This window comes from Triturus cristatus, chromosome 4_2 (genome assembly GCF_964204655.1).
Source record: "Triturus cristatus chromosome 4_2, aTriCri1.1, whole genome shotgun sequence".
NCBI lineage: Eukaryota > Metazoa > Chordata > Amphibia > Caudata > Salamandridae > Triturus > Triturus cristatus.
The window spans coordinates 67167237-67188492 of record NC_140586.1 but is presented as its reverse complement, the minus strand read 5'-3'; the positions used below and the strand labels follow the sequence as shown (position 1 = coordinate 67188492).

General features: G+C 48.3%; 1 protein-coding gene across 1 annotated transcript in view; it reads right to left on the bottom strand.

Moving 5' to 3' along the window:
- The window catches only part of LOC146832993 (coiled-coil domain-containing protein 159-like), a 704530-nt gene that overhangs the window by 568438 nt on the left and 114836 nt on the right, over positions 1-21256 (bottom strand). The window contains exon 2 of the mRNA XM_085599880.1: positions 183-275. Within this exon, the coding sequence (XP_085456006.1) occupies positions 183-275 (93 nt within the window). The remainder of the gene's footprint in view (positions 1-182; positions 276-21256) is intronic.

Below are 21256 nucleotides of genomic sequence, written 5' to 3'. Positions count from 1 at the left end.
AACTGCACACACTGATTGGACAAATACGAAAATCACATGGGTTTTATCTTTCGGCTACTGAGAATGGAGGTCAAGGCCAATATTAAAATAGACCTATTTAAATAATGTTTTTCCTTGTTGGTGACTTGTAACAGTGTTTGGGGCAACACACTACTAAGGCCAGTGTGAGGCTTACGTTTTACCTGGGTGGAGCTCGTCCGGTTCTTCGTCCCCAGGGGAGGAGAGGGGGGTTTACATGTCTTGTCTGCCCTCTGGTACTTGTGCTGGAATTCATCCTGTGCAAAGACGCAAAATAAGACACACCCCCATTATAATGGAAAATAAACATATGTGACTCTACGCACGTACACACCAGGCGAAATCAAGGATAGCGAAGGTATACACACTCCAGGCGGCAGTATCATAAAACATATTTTCATCTCATTAGGCGTTACTGGAGCCACCTGCATTGAGAAATGTCATATCGCACTGACACAGGTACACACACTGACACTGTGATGGCTTGACCACGGTTAATGTGATGAGAGGCGATTCGTATTTCTTTAAAAAAAAAATCATGTTCATAAAGGGGCATATTTACAAGAACTTAACGCCGCCGCAGCGTACATTTTTAGACGGTACAGAGGCTTTTTTTAATCGCCGTATTTACAAGTTGCCGCTAACTCCAGCTAGCGGCATTTTTCTCACGTCAGCATGCATTTTTCTAGCGGCACTTATGTTAGTGTGAATTACAAAAGATGAGATGTAAGGTAGGCGTTCCTGTGTAAAAATGTCCCCACAACACACAACACGGTATTTAATGGATTTCCTTGTATGTCGCTAAAGACAAAAAACGGTCGCTAAGTATAACTAGAAGCATTTTTTTAACGTCAGAAAATACCTATTCTTAAAAATAGTGCAAACACACTTGGGACTCAATTTAAGTGGTTTTGGTGCTGGACAGTGCTGCAAAGAACCTTGCTGCGCTGCCCTGCGACAAAAAAAGGGCATGAATGCGCCCTATCAATAAGATAGGGCACATTCCTGTCTTTTTTCCCCTACATTGGCACACAGTGGTTGCCATGTGCCAACGCAGGCACCCTTGCGCCATGGTGCAAGCGTTGTGGAGCTGATTGATGTTGTGCAGGAAGGGATACCTTCCTGCACAAAATCAATCAATCTAGGCGATGACATTTATCCTCGCTGTGCCTCCCAAACGCCACCTTTGGGGTGATGTTAGATTATGTCGCATTCCCATGTTTACGATTTCCTGTGAATCTGGCAATGTGTCATATTCCATGGGTCTTGCGTAGGAACGCTTATAGCAACACCCATGGAACGCCCCTTTCACGCAGTTAATGTGTGAAACGGGCACATATTTACAAGGCCATAAAAAGCCATGTAAAGTTGCTTCACCTGGCCTTGTAAACATGCTATGGCACATTGAGCTGCCAGAACATCAAAAAAGTGATGTCAGAGCGGCGCAAAAGTGCAATCTAGGGCCTCATGAACGAGACCCTTGGATACTAGAAGAACTTCCATAATTCATCATTGGCAAGGTAATTGACGCCATGGACATCCTGTCATTGCAGCTAGGAGCACCAAGGAGACCACCACCCCTGTCATGTGTCTTGAACAACTGCTTCATTCCCTTTGGGTGACGACTGGACATGATCCCCTCTAAGTGCTGAACTCGGTAGACCGGAATGTCAGCAACAGGAAGCTGGAGACTAGGAACCGCAGAAATCCAGAGACTCTCCGGAGCTGCCTGGAATCGTGGAAGGTGAGACACACAACCAGTCAACCTTAACTTAGGTCATCTGCCGTCTGAGGAGTCCCATCTGGTGCTGGTGGCCGGCCTGACTCTGCACGGATGGCCACGTCGCAGTGAAGCTATCGTCGCTGGGGGAGTGTTCAGGGGAAGTGTCAGGTCCCATCTCTGAGTGCGATCGCGCATCGTTGCCGCCGCATGCAGCACCTTCCGCCTCACTTGTAGAACCTACTCCAGATTGGGGGTGGCTTGTAGTGGCGGGGATGCCTGCTCCTCCTACGCCTCCCACCACAACTGACTCAGAGAATGACAGCTTGTTGCGCAGACCCTTCAATCCCTGTCCACAGCACCTGGTGACTAGAAGATTCCAGCCAGGTCCAGACCTGTCCAGCCACATCAAAGAATTGTGTGTCACCATCTTAGACCACTTGCAGCCTTGCCAGGAAGAGAAGGGAGTATTTGATGCACAACTCTCTGAGGCATTGCTTAACCACTAGCGATGACCCACTCTGCCTCTGCACTCCGTGATGTATTCAGGGATGAAAAGTACAGTGGTGTCACCTTCTTTGACCTCCCCCAGCTTACATACCTCCCTCAGGACAGCGTCAAGATCCCTGTAGGAAGCGGAAAAGAAAGGGTCTAGGTCCTGTCCCCGGTGGCGGACGGCTCACCGGCACTAGATGGGCCCGTTCCACAATAAAGACTGGGAAGAATGGACCTGCTGGCCATAGATCACACAACCATGTCTCAGTATATGGCACTGTATCAGCCTCTTCTGCACCCTCTGGCAGAAACACCACCCTCACCTTTTTCTGCCAGGAGCAGCACTCTGCATCCTCCGTTCTTCTTTCTAGTGACTTCAAACGTGCCATTGGCTGCTGTACCTCCAACGATTGGGGTCCGGGTAATAGGGTGGACTTTATCCAGTTCTTGCTCATTACCGTGTACCATGTCAGTCAGCTCGCGATGATCTACATGCTCCAGGGTGAAGTCAACTGTGATTTTGTCGATGTGGCCCTCAAGGGAAGTGCAGGTTTGTTTGAGGGAGGTATCCACTGTGGGTGCGAGTTTAGTTTGGAGTCCAGGGTGTCTGCTGTCACCTGCCCCTGCAGCCAGCGACCCCAGCCGCTTGGTTCACCGACACAGAGGAGCAGCCAGGTGTCAACACCTCCCACATGTGCAGCCACCTCTTCATTGCACTGTATACCCAGGCACTATGTATGACATGTGGTGCAGTGTAGTGTGGCCAGCCAGCCCCTCTCCTCCAGTTAGGTGTATGCTAACCAGGAATCTTCATTTGGGCAGCACCAATGGAAATCCCCCGTACACCCAAGAGCGCACTAAAAGGGGGCGAGGAAAGGCAGCGCCACCTGGTCGCCTCCTCCAATCTCACAGTGGCGACTGGATTCGATGTTCCACAGTGCCCCAGCGAGTAACAGCAGACCAAGTTGCGCGCCATATGGCCTGGGCCCGAACAGTTCCCTGTGCCCCTGGCACCCACCACCAACTACGACCGTTATCAGGCCCTAGAACCAGTTATTGGAGTTCCCGACCATTCTTGTGCATTGCCCTGACGACGTGGGTCCGCTGCAGTGCAGGGATTGCTCATGGCAAAATGTGCACCATCCACAGGCGCTAGGCCTTTGCCCGACATGACCCTTGGGACTCCTCCACTCCCCGTCCCACCTTCTCCTCCCCTGGATATTGACACCAGGGCTCAATCCACTGTGCTTTCTCCAAATCTGGGTACAGCAGTCGCCACCAAGACCGTTAGGGAACCTACCGATGCAGGTGATGCAACAGGGCTCTCTTAGGCACGACGTCGCGGTGGTCCCGCCACACAAGTTTGGCGCAGCTCAAGGGCCTCACCCTCCACAGTGTGTAGGCAGCACCACCACCTCCGGCCTGGGAAGTGGAGAGGCGCGGCACACCATCAACAATCTCCTCCGTGCACCCAGGTGTAGTGGTGGTGTGTGTAATGGAATGAAAACCTCCCCACGTCGGCGTGCAGAAGCACCTCTATCGATTACAGCTCCAAGGGGAGCCAGGCAGTCTTCTCAGACAGGTAAGCAATGTGTCCCCATGTGACCTGCCATACTTCACCACCAGATAAGGGCAATCACAGATGCTTCAATGTTTACTGCAGCTGCCCACCAGCCCGAGACCGATGTGGCCCCCATCCACCATCAGGCCGCATGACTCCACAGCACCGGTGCCTCCCACTCCAGGTATCAGACGCAGGCCCAGCTAGACCTCCAGACCCCCGGGACTGTTTGCGCCTCCAGGCATCGGCCGCATGCCTGTCAGTGTTCCTCTAGCTGACTCTGAGTCTGGGCGGCAGCACCATCCTCCTTTTGTGCTGTCCGACGTGCATTTCACGCAGCAGCGGCTCCCTCCGACAGTCAGAAGCCCTGTAGTGTGCACACCATGAGGGGGTGGGGGCAGGGTAAGGACTCAGACTTCGGGCGCCCAACTCCTCGGATTGCCAGCAGCTCAGTGTGCCGCCATCTCAAATCTCACATGGAACCCCTTTGCAGGCAACAACCACTTATGGTGAATACATTAAAGACAACCTTTATTGTAAGCTATCCTAGTGGTAGCTATGGAGAGCAGCCTTCAGGCTAAGTCTTGAAGGAATGTAAAGCAGCTTGTTTTACCAGTCTATAATCTCTTGAATGACCAAATGAAAGGACAACCACACCAGGTATATATTTAAAATATATGTATTTAAGATAAAACACACCCCTCTAGTCTCTTTATGAGACTGGAGATCAAAGTACTTAATTTACAAGTTAGCAATCAACAGTAATAGCACAAACACACGTTTGGGCCCTAGGGGCGTACTAAACCATATACCAATAAAGTGGTATAAGAACCACGACTGGACTAGACACAAGGCCTAGAGCCTGTAGAATCGCTGGGACCCCAAGGAACCACCCAAGGTAGTGACACAGGGCTGTGTGCAGTGTGTAAACACAACAGCGGGTGCCCGTTAGCTTCTATGGGCAATGTCGCGGTTGGAAATGTAAAGATTGGGGACACTTAGAATCGAGTCAGGACCAAACCCTTTTGGACTTAGGAAGTTCTAGGGCTAGCACCCACGGGAGCACCGGAGTACTTGTGTTACCTCACCCAGGGAAGCCGGGTGCATAGGTGTCTTTTGGTGTCGGGTCGCGTCATCGTTTTCAATGGGAGCTGGCGAAGAAGTGCTGCTGCCATGAAGAGGAGAAGTGTCCGAAGCGATCCAAGCCTGGATCTAGGGTGGAAGGAACCTGAAAGCAGAGGGGACAGAGTCTGGTTCACTTACCAGTGACCAAGGGCAGGATGGACCAATGCCCACAGATGTTGGGTGCATCAGGTGAGTTGACGGGTGTCTTGACTCTTCAGCCACAAGGTCCAGGAGGCACTGATGATGACCAGGAGCTGGATTAGAGCTGTCCCACGAAGTCTGTCGAATGCTGCAGGGTCAGCGACCAGATTGTACCCAACAAGCCTTGGCAACGGCAAGTCACTGGAAATCAGAGAAAGGAGTGCGGTGCACACCAGCAAGGTCTGTGGGACTCACCCAGCAAGGGTAAGTTGGGGCACATGTGGAGCAACCAGGAAAGCCCAATCAGGAGTTGCCTTCGTGGGGACCGACTAGCCAACGGGCTAGCGATCGCGAAGGAGCCTCAAGCGGTCGCACTTGAAACTGGCCCACGGGTCACTCGTGGAGTGGAGGCCAGCAATCTTCGGAGCAGGAGGTGCTCAAGGCTGGGGCTACTCGAAGCCCAAACTTCGAGGAAGACCAGGAAGATAGTGTTGCTGCAAAAGTTCACGGTATCCAGGGGTCATGGTTCCACGTCACCCACGATAGCCATGGGCCTCAGCTTTGCTGTGGACTCAGGGTAGCCTCGGGGAAGTCTGGAAATCCACCTCTGGTGATGCAAAGACTTCGGCATCCGGCGGGAGTTTCAGCGATGCAGACCGGTCAGTTGCTTCTTTGGTGCCTGCCAAGCAGGGGAGTCACTCCTTGACCCCAAGGGAGATTTATTCCGTCTTCTAGTCGTGATAGAAAGTTGAAGTTCCAGGCTATATGTTGCAGAGTTTCGTCCAGGGTATTCTAAAGTCCTAGGGACTGGATTCCTATACTTATAGTAAGTTTAGGGGATGGACTAACTCTGAGGCCCCACCTATGGGTGGGCTTGGAAAGAGGGGTGGTTACACCCATTTCCTTTGTCCAGTTTAGTGCCAGAGCAGGGAAAGGTAGCCCCTGGACTATGCACAGGGACACCAAGTGTGCGCCCAGTGCAGGACTTCAAAGAACCAGAGAGTGCTCCCGCCCAGCCCCAATACACATCTGCCTGTCTGGGGAGGTGGTTACACCTCCCTGCGACAGGAAACCTATTGTCCAGGCCTCCCCTGTCGGAGTTTCGGTCAGCAGCAGGAGGCCAGACCCGTGTCTGTGGCAGAGACATCCATTTTGTGATGCCAGGGCTCAGGAAAATCTTACCGGGTTTAGCCAGTGTGAACATGTCTCTCCCTCTAGAAGGGTGAAATGCTACCCCCGCCGCCAGAATTGGCGGGGGAAGTATTCCAAAGCGTTTGACACCAAACAGGATATGTTTTGATGCAGCAATCCCAAAGTTAGCATTTACCGCGAGGTTATAATGCACTTAAGAGTATATGGTATGGCTGTATCACAGAACAGCCGTAGGGAAGTATTTCCGAAAGCTGCAGAGGGGCTCAGCTTATGCTTGGGCACCCTCTCACATAAAACCAAGCACTATGCCTTCAGGATTGTCAAGGCCTGCGATAGGAGTGGCTTATAGGTTTCTATGTGTCTGTATAGGGTAGTGATATAGGTAGCCTATACCACATTAAGGTTTGCATGCACACCCTTACCCAGGCTGCAGCAGCAGACATGTGGTGCCATTTTGGAGTGCTTCCCAGGGGTGGCATAATTCATGCTGCAGCCCCTGATAGGCCTCTGAGCTACCTATGCCCTATGTACATAGTATACCATATACAAGGGGTTTACAAGGCACTCCAGAATCCAATTAGATATGTACCTAATGTACATGCAAACCATTTTTAGAAAGGAAGCAGCTAGGCTGTGGTCCTGATTAGCAGGGCCACAGCCAGACTAAGGTAAAAAAAACAGTGAAACACCAGCAAAAAGTGGGGGTATCCATGTGAAGCAGATCCTACTCCCCGACAGGCCATTCCTTAAGTATATGACTAATAACTGGAGTAATTTCAGTGCTGCAAAAAGAGTGCATGCATGCTTAGGTATTGGCAGAGTGTTGGATACGTACATAGTGCCGGATGGGTGAATCGACAAGTGCATGGGACAGACAGAAGGATTCCTAGACTGCATAGGTACGGAGTATTTAAAAGACTGTATCAATGCTATATAGCTGATTAGAGGTCTGCATGCATAGGGCACAGAATATTGTAGCTGTACTAGTATTGGTGTGTCTATGGTTTCAAGAGTGGTAGTCTGTATTTTAGGGTGTGAGGAGGTGCATCAGATGATCACGTAGGTGATGTCATCAGTGATGTCATTTGAGATGTCATCAGTAATGTCATGAGTGATGTCACTGACCATGTCATGAGTGATGCAATATGTGACGTCATCAGCAGTGCATTGCGGGGGCGCGAGTTATAGTTAGCACAACTAACTATAACGGACGAATTTCTCTTGTTTTGTAAGAGTGAAATGTCCAACTAACTATGACGTCCATGAAACCTGTGGTTTTTTCAGTGAATTTCTGAGGTTTTTAAATGCTAATTTCTAACTACAATGTCCCTGAAACTTGTGTTTTTTTCAGTGAATTTTATATATATGTATCTCCTCTCACTCTTACAAGGAAGGAATCAGCACTCCGGTTGTAGTTTGGAAGTATTTAATCTGCAAAGGACGTTATCCACGCGTTTCGGCTCGTCTGAACCTTGATAACGATACAAGTCGTCCTTGTAGCATCCTTATTTAAATGTACAAATGCCTCCAGTTGCCGACATTAACAAAGGACTACATATTACTTTAATCCAAAAAGCTGTCGGCCATATTGGCCTGGTCACGATGTGAAAATTCAGGAATTGATAAATAAAGAAAACAAGTGTTAATATGCACACAATGTCATTTCAGCATATCTTGACCAGTGACCGCCATACCTGTATGTTCGTCAATGAGACTTATTCATAATAAACATACTTAGAATTGCAAACATCAACATAAACAATGGACTACACATTACTTTAAAGTGAAAGGCTATTGGCCATATTAATCTGGGCACGTTGCGATTTATAATGGTTCTTACACGAAAGAAAAGGAAAAAAGGGGTGTTAATATACACACACTAGCCATAAATAAAGTTCTAGCGATTATAGTTCCATTCCATTCACAGCTCATTTTAGATGTCATGAGTGATGTAACTGACCATGTCATGAATGATGTAATGTCTGAGATCATTAGCAGTACATTGCGGGGGCGTAAGTTATAGTTAGCTCAGGTAACTATAACTGCTGAATTTCACTGGTTGTGTATGAGTGAAATCTGAGTCTAACTATACCATCCCTGTAATCTTTGTTTTTTTCAGCAAATTTCTAGTTTTTTTTTAACGTTAAGTAAGATGCATATCACAATGGATGGTAGGGGGTTGGAAGCAGGGCCTGGCATTGTGCTGCCCCCACCCAAGCTTGCTGCTCCTGTCTTCCCTCCTCCTAGCCATCCATTGTACAAGTACATGACCCTGCTCCCTTATTACAGCCCTGTGTGGCCGTTGTTCTGCCACTGGCCTTCCCGCCTTCTCTGAACAGTTAGCTTGCTGCCCCATCCACCTCCTCCCTATCCTCTGTTGTCTGAATCCATGGACTAGCCTCCACCCTCCTGCCATGCATGGTCTGATGTGCTGCCACTGCCCTCCATTTAGCATGATGTACCAGTCCACTCCGCCTGCCCTCCATTGCCCTATTCTATGCTCCAGCATTGACCTCCTGCTTAGCCTCTGTGCTTAGCTTGCTGCCCCTATTCTCCTTCCCCCTGCCCTCCGATGTCTTTGTGCATGCCCCTGCTCCATCCATTTTGCCCACCATGTTCCATGGACCTGCCACTCCTATCTACTCTGAGTATTCTGTTGAGCTGCCTCTCCCCTTCCACCTGACTAGCGTTGTCAGATGACTGTAACCTGTCCCTGCCACCTCCACCCTGCTTGTCCACATTCCATGCCCCTATCCTCTTCCTCCTGTCCTCCATGGTCCATTTTACTGCCATACCCCTCTGCCCTCCCTGGTCTGTTGTGCTGCAACTGCTCCTCCTGCCTGCCCGCGTGGTCTGTTGTGAGGCCCCTTCCCCTGAACTCTCTTGTCTGTGCCCAGGTCCTGACCCTCCCTTCTATCCTCCATGGTCCTTTGTGCATGCCCCTGCACCCTCCTTCTTGCCCATCATAGCCATTGTGCTGCCACTAACCTTCCCACTTGCCATGCATGGTCTTCTTTGCTGCCACGGCCCCTCCCACCTTCCCTGTGTGGTCAGCTAGCTGCCCCTGACCCCCTCCCACCTTCCCTCCATGGTCTGTGTGTATGCCATCATAGTCTCACTGTTGCTCTCCATGGTGTGTCTTGCTTCAATTGCCCATCCTGCCTGACCTCCATGGTCATCTTGCTGCTCCTGCCCTGCCCCCTTGCCCCCAGCCCTCTGTTTCAATGTGCAGACCCCTATTCCCTTCCTCCTGGCTTGTCTGTTCCATTGTAATGCCCCTGATCCGTCCCTCCTGCCCTTTATGGTCTGTTATACTTTCTCTCCTGTCTGTCCATTATGGTCAGCTAGCTACCATTGCCTCTTTCCCCTCTGTTCTCTGTTGTCCATGTGCATGGTCCTGTCCCCTCCCTATTGCTTTCTATGGATTGTTGTGCTGCACTCCCGTCCCACATGCCCTGTGTGGTGTATTGTGCTGCTGCAAACCCTGATGCCTGCCCTGTAGGGTCAGTTTGGTGCACCTCTCCATGTCCCTCCTGTCCTCTGTTATCCGAGTCCATGTCCCTACCCCAATTCCTCCTGCCTTCCATGATCCAATGTACCATACGTGCTAACATTTTGAACTTGGTAAGAGGGAGATTTTGAAAAAAAACTGGGGTATTGATTTTCCCTTTTGACTTACATTGAAAAAGAGGAGATTGTAGACAGGAGACAGATCAAATAAAGCCCATTTGGCCTTAAAAAAATTGGACGTTTCCTGGCTGAATCGGGTCTGTTGGCATGTATGGTTGTACTACCACTGCCTCTTCCTTCTGCCCACAATGGTCTATTATATTGCCACAGCCTCTCTTGCCAGTCCTGTATTGTTGGTTTGTTGCCACTGCCCCCCTTTCCACTGCCCTCCATAGTCTGTTGTGCTGCCACTGCTCTTCCTGCCTGCCCAGTGTGGTCAAATTGTTGCCTCTGCACCTTCCTACCTGCCTTCAATTTTCAGAGTCCGTGCCCCTGGCCTCTGCCTCTCAACAGTATCCTAATGAACAACTAGATTGCTAACATTCTATATTTATTACAAAAGTGTGGAACACCTGACGTCATATTGATGTAATCAAAACTGTAATAACTAGAGCATTTCCTTTAGAAATTACATATATGAGAGGGTCTTATTTGCATCAAAATTATGGTTAGTGCTCTAAAAAACAGAAATGAGGACATATTTTCTGAGTTTTCAAATAGCAACAAAGCACTTTTAAATTATTTGTTATGTTTATGTTTTTTTTATCCAGTTGACCACTTGATTAAATGTTGCACTTAGGGGAGAAGATGTGGTATTACTTCCAGAGCTGCAGACTTTGCAACTGGGGAACCAGGTTGGAGTTTCTGCTTCAGATCGACATTCTGTGATTCTGGTCAAATCACTTAATCTCCCCATTTCTACAACCAAAATCAATTTGTTCTTATGTGATGTAACCAATGCTCATGTAAAGCACTCCAATACCTGACAAGTCTGCACTATATAAAACTGCAAAAACACAAAAAATGTTTTGCATACTTCTGTCATTGGGCTACATGTGGGCTACATCTGGGTGATATTTGTGCTACATTTGGGCTTTTTTGTCTCTGGTGGCCATCTTGGGAGATTTATGTGTTATGAAGTTTCCTAATTTCCTCATTTACTGCAGTCTCCTCAGTAGGAAATGGTTTCAGTTTTTTACTTTGATTCCATCAAGAAGGTATTCAAATATGTCACACATTTGCCATAAAGTCTGAATGTTAGCACAGTAGTTGCTCATTAGATCACTGTAGTAAAGCTACTGCTCACCACGGAAGTCTGCTGCTGGAATTAAAAGTGCATGTTTCAGTCTGCATGTCAGAATTTTTTAATGAAATAGAAGAGGATTTGAGAAGTCACTCAAAACGTGCCCTAATTTTTCTTTCTGCAGCACTAATTATACTTTCTATGGCAAAATAAACCCCCTCATTTTGTTCCTTTTTAAATTAAATGTTTTAAGAGTTACCACTTTATTCCAATCAAGATGGCTTCAGGTGTGCCATACGTTTATTACAAGTAGGACTGTTAGTGCTCTAGTTGTTCTTTGGAACACTCTGGGAAGCTGCAGTAGAACACAAAGGAATCAACTGACAGTCTCTGCCCTTGTTGAATGTACATGTTTTACTGAGAATGTCAGACTTCATTCTCACATGACTGAGAAAGATAATGTGAATTTACAGAAAATATGCTCTCAGTTTAGCTTATAGATCACCTTCCAAACCTCTGTGGGAAAAGCATGAGAAAATAGTTTTCTCTCAAACATGATTCATGATATCACAGCAGAAGGCTTTTTCACATGGTAAAATCACCTTAGAACATACCACAATTCCTAAAATGAGTATGGTACCATCAATAAATGATTTATAATGTAACTAAAGTCTTAAAACCTTCTATTAACTGCAATGCTTTTTAATGAGGTGCTATCATGTATATTGGTCCCAAGATGGCTGCCAGCACTTCTTGGATGAAGTGCTGACAGCCAATCAGATCTCACGATGAGATGTGTGGTTAGGCTCCGCCCAGATATATATATTTCTTTTTCCAATAATATTTAAAGAACTACTGAACTAATTTACACCATTTAACTAAAAGGCACGACTCTGAACCAAGGGCTACCTTTTTGCCAAATTTGGTGTAATTTCGTTCAGCAGTTCGGGCTGTAGCTGCGACTGAAGGTTCCTTTGGAAAAATGCATGGGGAAAACACGTTTTGGGACCCCCCTTTTTTCTCAGCCCATGCTTGCCGAATCACCCCGAAACTTTCAAGATAGGAGCGGACCAGAGCGCCCCACGAGTTTTGAAAATTTTGCAAAGATTCGTCAATCGGCGCCAAAGTTATTGGGAATAGAATGTTGCGATTTTCCTATGGTAACTAGGTCCTAACTATAACTACCTACTGGCGACCGCCAGTAGGTTATATATGTTTCAGTATGGCGGTGACACATTTATACAACTGAGGGGTACGGCCATGGGTACCTGCTTCACCCCCAGCTATGCGAACCTTCACATGGGCTGGTAGGAGGAGCAGGTACTCAGAACCGCATACAGAAATGAGTGGGAGGGTAACATCAGGTTGTGGGTAGACTCATAGATGACCTGTTCATCATATGGAGGGGGTCATCAAATGATGCCAAAATGTTTATTCCTTCCCTGAATGTAAATACTCTGAACTTGAACTTTACTGACAACATAAGTCCTCCCTCTGTACACGTTTTAGATCTTGAGATGTTTATAAATAATGAATGTTTGCACTCTCGCACTTTTAGAAAGCCTACTGCAGGCAATTCTGTGTTGTTGTGTAGAAGTTTTCATCCCCAAAAGCTAAAACAGAGCATTCCCTATGCGAAGCAGGTTTGCACGAAAAGAAACTGCAGCGAAGCAAGCTCCCTGGCACAAGCCCAGATAGAATTGACATTGAGGTTTAAAGAAAGAAGTTACAGCCAGGCCGTCCTTGATCAAGCTCTAGTTAAAGGAGATAGCATGTCAAGGCAAGATGTGCTCTTTGGGGAAAGCAAGAGGACCAGAAGAGATAATAATGCTCAAAGACAAGATATTAGGATGATAACCGGGTACAATGCCTATCATGCCAGGGTGAGAGCCTGCATGTATAGGTATTGGCACCTGGTTAGAGGGGATCCCATCCTAAGAAGTTCAGTACCCAGAAAACCGCTTATTTCATACATAAGAGCTAGATCAATGCGGGAACAGTTAGTAAACAGCAGTCCAGAACTGGTTGAAACTGAAAGCTGGCTCAAGGCCAATCCGGGCTTTAACACATGTCTAAAGTGTAAGGCCTGTAAGCATGGGGTCAATAAAAAAGAATTACAGCTGCCTCTGATGATCAAACCTTGGAGGATTCCCAGGTTTCTCGACTGCAGGAGTGACCATGTGGTATACGTGCTGCAATGCACGTGTCCCATGGTCTACGTGGGCAGTACCATCCATATGGCCCACGTCAGGATTCTCCAACATCTGAGAGCAGTCAAAAACAAGGACCCATCCTATCCGGTTGCTCGCCACATAAATGAAGTTCACAGAGGCAGGGTTGAGGAATTAACTTATTTTGTGATAGACTCAGTACCCAAAAAGAGAAGAGCAGGAAATCGGGAGGTCGAGGTGAGAAAATTAGAGTTGCGCTATATTTTAATGCTCGACTGCAAAAGTTCAAATGGCCTGAACTCCAATGAAGGACTTCATGTCCATTTACTATAATTGGGAATACTAAGTCGAGCCTCTCTAACCTCTTGCCATTGAGACATAGGGGGTGGTAATGAATAGATCTAGTCATACACGTACTCAGAAATGTGAATCTGCTGAATGCTTTTATATGACTATTTTGTAATGAATTTGGATAGTGTGTAAATTACATATAGACATGGATGCGATCATGAGATTAGATGGAAAGCCCTGAAGTGTTTTCAAGTTTAATTTAAGCATGAGGATGAAATCCTCCTCATTGTTTTAACCGGGTGTAGGTAGGCATGATTTTATTGAATTATTTAAAAAATATATAGTGTAAGGAAAAAAGGAAAAAATTTAGTTTGCACATAAGAATTATGAAGTAAAGGAGTATGCACTTGCACTTTTATACAACTTTAGCTAGTACTGTAATCCAATTGTGCACTTGCACTTCATCCTTAGTGGCAGCTATTATGAAAATCTGCATAATTTGCACAATTCCCATATGCATTGCTATTTTGCACTATACGGACATATAGACCTTAGGGTCTGTTAAATGCGATTTTGCACATAATCGAATCTAATTGTGCACTTGCACTTTATTCGCAGTGGCAGCTATTATCAAAATTTGCACAATTTGCATAGTTCCTAAACAAACTGCTTTTTGCACGATAGTAACTTTTAGACCTTAGGGTCGGTTAAATGGGATTTTGCACTTAAGCGAATATATGTATAGGGAATAAGCACTTGCACTTTATTTCTAACTGCTGTAAAAATCGCAAACTCAATTGTGGACCCACACTTTAATTTTATTTGACAGCTGTCAGTGCGTAATCTGCGCATTGTTCCAAAATAGATTAGCTATTGACACTCAAAGCAACAAATAGACCTGTGGAAACAAAGTACCAGCACTGTTCCCTATATGTGTGGTCAGGGGTTATTCTGGTCAAAGAGAGTAAACGCTGCTATTCCAATGCGCAGTAATGACAAGCAGTGCTAGATCAAATTTTATTTAGCACAGAGACAACATATGGCGCGCGCTGCTTCAATAACCAAAGCAAACATTAGGCTGTGGTCCTTTCCCCCTTTCTGTTCCCCCCCCACCGCCCTGTTTTTTCTAAATAACAACACCCGGTTATTATGCAGTATTTGTGCATTACGAGAATAGCTGCAAGCTAAACACTCAGGAAGGGCTTGTCCTCTAGTTACAATAAAGTTCATTGAATTGAATGTAGGAAAAACAAGCAAATGAGCATGGAGAGATAATACATGAACAAAAGTTAAATTGTAATAATAGACATGAACTCGCAGCGCTATTAATTAGTGTATTATTACACTTGAGCATGTATTTACTGAATGAAATTGAAAAAACAAATAACTAGAAAAATGATGTAATAACAATGAACTTTACCGATGGTGTGCAGTGTTTTGTCTATGTCCTGTTGCATCAAGTGATGGTAGGAAAGCACTTATGCATATTGGGAGTTTGGCTCTAAATGTGATCAAGGCAGGGATCCTGCCGGAACATGTCATAGTCCACAAATGTTCAATAAAGTAATTTTGGAGAAATTTACCTTGGGTCACTGTGTCATATATATATATATATATATATATATATATATATATATATATATATATATATTCACTGAAAAAATCATAGGTTTCAGGGACGTTGTTAGTTAGTTGGACATTTGACTCATATAAAAACAGAGAAATTCGCCCGTTATAGTTAGTTGAGCTAACTATAACTCGCGCGCCCGCAATGCACTGGTGATGACCTCACATATTACATCACTCATGATGTCAGTGATAGTATATGAGTCAAATGTCCAACTAACTATAACGTCCCTGAAACCTATGGTTTTTTCAGTGAATTTCTAAGGTTTTTTAAATGCTAAATCCTAACTATATCGTCTGTAAAACCTATGGTTTTTTCAGTGTATTTCAAAGGTTTTTTAAATGTTAATTTCATATTTTAATATTTATAAAACCTATATTTAAAAAAAATATATTTTGGAACTCTATTATCCTTTTAATTTTAAATGTGAAAAATTATGTAATTTTTTATATCTTCAAAAAAAAGTATGTATATATATATTATTTTTAGAAAATTAGACTCCCATACCGGTAGTGTACCAAGCTCCATCACCACGCGAATCCTATCCGCCATATTGTGAAACTGAAGGATGGGCATTTTGTATCCGACGGCTTCGTAGCACCGTGTCCCGCCTAACATCATATACGTATAAGGTTGCGCCAGCTCCTAGTTTGGTATGCGACGGCTGCGCGGTACCAATATGCATGTTACGTCATCTACATATAGGGTCGCGCAGGCTGTGCGTTCCGTATGCAACGAGTGCACGCTGCCAGGCCATGTGTTACGTCATAGATGTATGGTATCGCACCGGGTACGCCATTCCCTCATTTATTTTTTTATGTCTCAAAACTATATCTAAATAAGTTTAAAGTGTGCATGAGAGCAAGCAATAATCTAAAATATTTTCCACATTTATATATTTCTAACTGTAATAAACTTATTGTTAGAGTCGGGGATCTCTGGTTGGCGCAAGGTTGCCCTTGTGTCAAGCAGGAACACTCTCCTCCACGTCAGGGCGCAGGATAACCCCTCGCGAATGACCCTTGCTCACCCTCTAGGTGCGTGGCGTGAGCAGCCAAGGCGATTCCTCAGGCGTTGTTGGTTAAGCACTTACAATCGTACACACAGTAAATACATCAATCCCCCCAGAAACGGACACCAGACTTGGATATATATAAAAATACGATTCTTTATGTAAAAATAAGGTATATATATCTCAACAGACTTATCACAAGACCAATAACGTTTTCGCTAGGCCACCAGGTTATACAGCAGGCAAATGTTCTTGGTTCGTAGTTTCAAATGGATAGTTCGTAGGTTCTTTACTTGTAGTTCCAGTACTCACAGAGATCGGTTCCTGCGAACGGGGAAATAAGGCGTTGCGGGCCCCGAGCCCGATACTGGAGCTTCTTTCGTGATGTGGAGAGTCGGCACAGGTCGGTGCGACTCTCAGCTTGGGAAGTGTTCTTGGGTCCTCAATCAGCAGGTGTGGGCACGTAGGCAGGCGCGGCCAGCGACCCTTTAGCACGGCGGTGCAGGAGGGTCTCCACAGCGGGGGCGGCGCGGCCTGAAATGTCCGGGGATAGCGAAGCGGGGTCGCAGGGCACGGTCAGTGCAGCTGGATGACCCGGCGTAGATCACAGTCGTCGGACGGCTTCCGGCAGGAGGGGTGATAGCGCGTTCAGCGCGCTCCAGTAGCAGGCGGTGACAGGGATGCAGGCGGCCTGGCCCGGGGACAGAGAGCGGCTCGGGACGGAGCGGGGCTCTCACGGGTTTGAGGCAGGCGAGCTTCTGGGTGTCACGGCCCTAGGAGGGGCGATGAGGGGCGCAGTCTCTTTTCCAGCGGGATGCACACACGGCTCGAATTGGAGGACGAGCAAGAAGCACAGAGAACCCACTGTTCCTGGGGTTCAGTTCAGGGGGCAAGCTCAGATCAAGCCCTTGGAGAATGTTCAAGCACAAAGTAGCAAAGTCTTTTCAGTAAGTCTCTTCCTCTCCTCTCTCAGCAAGGCAAGCAGCAGGCCAGCTCCTCCGGCGTCTTCTTCTCCTTCTAGTCGGGCAGAGGTTCTTTGTGGTAAACAGGATTCTGATTTCTTAGGAGCCAGGCTCCTACTTTTATACCATGATTCTTTTGTTCTTTAGCGCCAGGGGGCCTGGGCCTGGCTCAGTCCAGTTCTGGAGCACTTTGTTATGGTGAATCTGCTCTTTCCTTTCAGCAGCAGGGCAGAGACATCAGCCGCCCCACAGGGGGTGGCGCCGGCTTTGTGGTGGCAGAGCACAGGTCTATTCAAGAGTCAAGGTGTACTCCTCCCACCCATCCAGGTGTAATCTCTCTACCCACCACCTGGCAGTCAACCTGTCTCTGGGGATTCCCCAACCCTGCTCCTTACTGTTGCCAGGCAGAACACATACACACAGCAGAGGCGGACTGAGATGGTCAGGTCAGTAAATACTAACTTTCTAAAAGTAGTATTTACAAACCCAGGATACTAAAATAAACTTGACTACAAGAGGTATTTTATTATTCTGAGTTCAGGCATACTAAACTTGACACTCTACCATGCTCTCGGAGTCCACTGGGGTCACAGCGTTGGCGTGATCCCAGCAGCCCATTCTGGCCTATGGAGAGCAGGTAGCCTTCAATAGTGAAAAACGACAAGGGCTGTAATTCACTACTAAGACATGCCACACACATCAGGGCATGTCCTACCTTATGCCTACAATGCACCCTGCCCTTGGGCCTACCAGAGGGGTGGCTAATATGTAGGTAAGGGAAGGTTTAAGGACTGGCAAGTGGGGGCACTTGCGCAGTCAGCGCGACGGTCCCGGACCGCGCACAGGGTCTGCGGTGGCAGACCCTAGACACATTTTACAAGGCCGCTTCCGTGGGTGGCGCAACCAGCGCTGCAAGCCCACCAGCAGCATTGGCATTCACAAGCCCTGGCACCCCTGGTGCACTCTACTGGGGACTGACAGTGAATCCAATAAACCAATCATGAACATCAATTACAGGTACACTTTACCTAGGGAGCACTTGCACTGCGGCACGGATTAGCCGTGGCGCAGTGCCCTGAGCGGACAACACCAGCAAAACAATCGAGGCACACCATCAAAAAGTGGAAGGGAAACTCATGCCAAGGTGCCAGGTCTAACACGTGTCCCCTCCAGCTGAAATGTGGGGAGAACTACCCTTGCCCAGGGGGTTCCTCGTCACTAAGGCGGAAATACCTGGACAGACCGTCAGCGTTGGCGTGATCTGTACCAGGACGGTGTTCCACCGTAAAGTCCATACCCTGTAGGGAGATGGACCACCTCAACAGCTTCGGGTTTTCACCCCTCATTTGCATCAACCATCTGAGGGGCCTGTGGTCCGTCTGAACCCGGAAGTGAGACCCAAACAAGTAGGGTCTTAGCTTCTTCAGCGCCCAGACCACAGCAAATGCTTCTCGCTCAATTGCACTCCACCTACTTTCCCGTGGAAGTAACCTCCTACTGATGAAGGCTACGGGTTGGTCCCAGCCCTCCTCAGTCATCTGTGAGAGAACAGCCCCTACACCATGCTCTGAAGCGTCTGTCTGGACTAGGAATTCCTTGGAGAAGTCAGGGGCCAAGAGCACGGGCGCCGTGCACATGGCAGTCTTCAGGGTGTCGAAAGCTTTCTGACAGGTGTCAGTCCAAATCACGTTCCTGGGCTGCTTCTTAGAAGTCAGCTCTGTCAAGGGGGCAACGATCGTTCCATAGCCCTTGACAAACCTCCTGTAGTACCCAGTGAGCCCCAGGAAGGCCCTCACTGCGGTCTGCGTCTTGGGGGGTTCCCAAGCCAGGATGGTTTCAATCTTGGGTTGCAAGGGTGCCACCTTGCCACTCCCCACTTGGTGTCCCAAGTACACCACGGAACCCTGCCCGATCTGGCACTTGCTTGCCTTGATCGTGAGGCCTGCTCGGCGCAGCGCCATCAACACTTCCCAGAGGTGGCGCAGGTGTTCAGGCCAGGTGGCACTGAACACTGCGATGTCATCCAGGTAGGCGGCACTGAACGCATCCAGCCCAACCAGTACCTGGTTGACCAACCTCTGAAAGGTGGCAGGGGCATTCTTCATCCCAAATGGCATGACTCGGAACTGGAAGTGCCCATCTGGTGTAGAGAATGCTGACCTCTCTTTGGCCCCCTCGGTCAAGGCGATCTGCCAGTACCCAGACGTTAAATCAAACGTACTGAGGAACCGGGCAGCCCCCAGCCGATCAATGAGCTCATCAGCTCTGGGGATGGGGTGCGCGTCAGTCTTCGTGACTGAATTGAGTCCTCTGTAGTCCACACAGAACCGGAGTTCAGGTGTGGCTCCCGGCGCAGCAGCCTTTGGGACCAAGACCACGGGGCTGGACCAAGGACTGCTGGAGGACTCAACCACCCCTAGCGCAAGCATTTTGGAGACCTCCTCCTTAATGCAAGCTCTGACCCTGTCAGTCACCCTGTAAGCCTTGTGCTTCACAGGTAAGCTGTCTCCGGTGTCCACATCATGGACGCACCAATCTGTGACACCAGGAACCAGGGAGAATCGGTCGGAAAATTGTCCCAGCAAGTGGCGGCAATCTTCCTGTTGTTCGGGCGTCAGGGTGGGTGAGAGGTTAACTCCATCCACTGACCCATCTTTCTCAGAGGCCACTAAGAGGTCAGGAAGAGGCTCGGTCTCCTCTTCCATTCCATCATCAGTGGCCAGCAGCATGCCCACTTCGGTCCTCTCTAAGTGGGGCTTAAGGCGGTTAACATGTAGGACCCTCAAAGGGTTCCTGGGAGTCTGCATGTCCACCAAGTAGGTGATAGGACTTTTGCGCTCCACAACCTCAAATGGACCTGTCCACTTATCCTGAAGTGCACAAGGCTCCACTGGGGCCAAGACCCACACCTTTTGTCCAGGTTGAAGCTCTACCAGAGTGGCATTCCGGTCGTACCACCGCTTCATCTCCTCCTGGCTGGCTTCCAGATTTGCCTCAGCAAGTTGCCTGAAACGCCGAGTCTGGTTTCGGAAGGCCAGCATGTAACTATATACATTCTGGGGAGGTTTCCTGGGAGATTGCTCCCAGCCTTCCTTTACCAAACTCAGAGGTCCTCTTACCGGGTGACCATACAGAAGCTCAAAGGGGCTGAATCCTAGAGACTTCTGTGGCACCTCTCGGTAAGCGAAGAGCAGGCATGGCAAGAGGACGTCCCACTTACGCCTCATTGGACCGTCCAGGCCCATGATCATGCCTTTGAGGGTTCGGTTGAATCTCTCAACCAACCCATTTCCTTGGGGATGGTAAGGAGTGGTGAACTTGTACGTTACCCCACACTCCTTCCACAGGGATTTCATATATGTGGATATGAAATTGGTCCCCCTGTCGCTCACCACCTCTAGAGGGAATCCCACTCGGGAGAAAATTCCCATCAGTGCCCGTCCCACCACGGGGGCCGTCACTGTCCTCAGAGGGATGGCTTCAGGGTACCGGGTGGCATGGTCCACCAAGACCAGGATGAACCTGTTGCCCAGGGCTGTCTTGGGATCCAGAGGCCCCACAATATCAATACCCACTCGTTGGAATGGCGTACCGACCACAGGGAAAGGTTGCAGAGGAGCCTTGTGCTTCCCTCCGCTCTTACCACTTGCCTGGCAAGTCTGACAGGTTCTGCAGTAGGAATCGGAATTCTTATGCATTTGGGGCCAGTAAAAGTGGGTGACAAGCCTGTCATAGGTCTTGTCCATCCCCAAATGTCCTGCTAACGGCACATCATGAGCCAGCCCCAGTAGGAAGGTTCTGAACTTCTGGGGTACCACCAGCACACGGGCTGACCCAGGTTCAGCAGCCTTAGGCTCGGAATACAGGAGGTCACTCTCCCAGTACACGTAGTGTGTTTTGGCCTGAACACCATTGGCCTGGTCTGCAGCCTGTTGCCGCATACCTACGAGAGAAGGGCATTCTTTCTGCTCCCTGCAGAATTCCTCCCTGGAGGGACCTCCTTCTTGCTGCCAGTGGGTCAGCTCAGGCAGATCTCCCAGTTCGGCAATCTGTTCCCCGGTAGGCGCCAGAGTATCCCCCTCAGGGTCTACTTCCTCCTGGGCCGTGAGAACTTCGGGGGCCGGTTTCCCGCGCCTCCTGCGCCTTCTCCCTAAGGCCGGTTCCGGGACCTCTCCCTCAGGCTCCAGGACCCTCTCAACACCCCTACTGGCTGCCATGGACCGGGTGG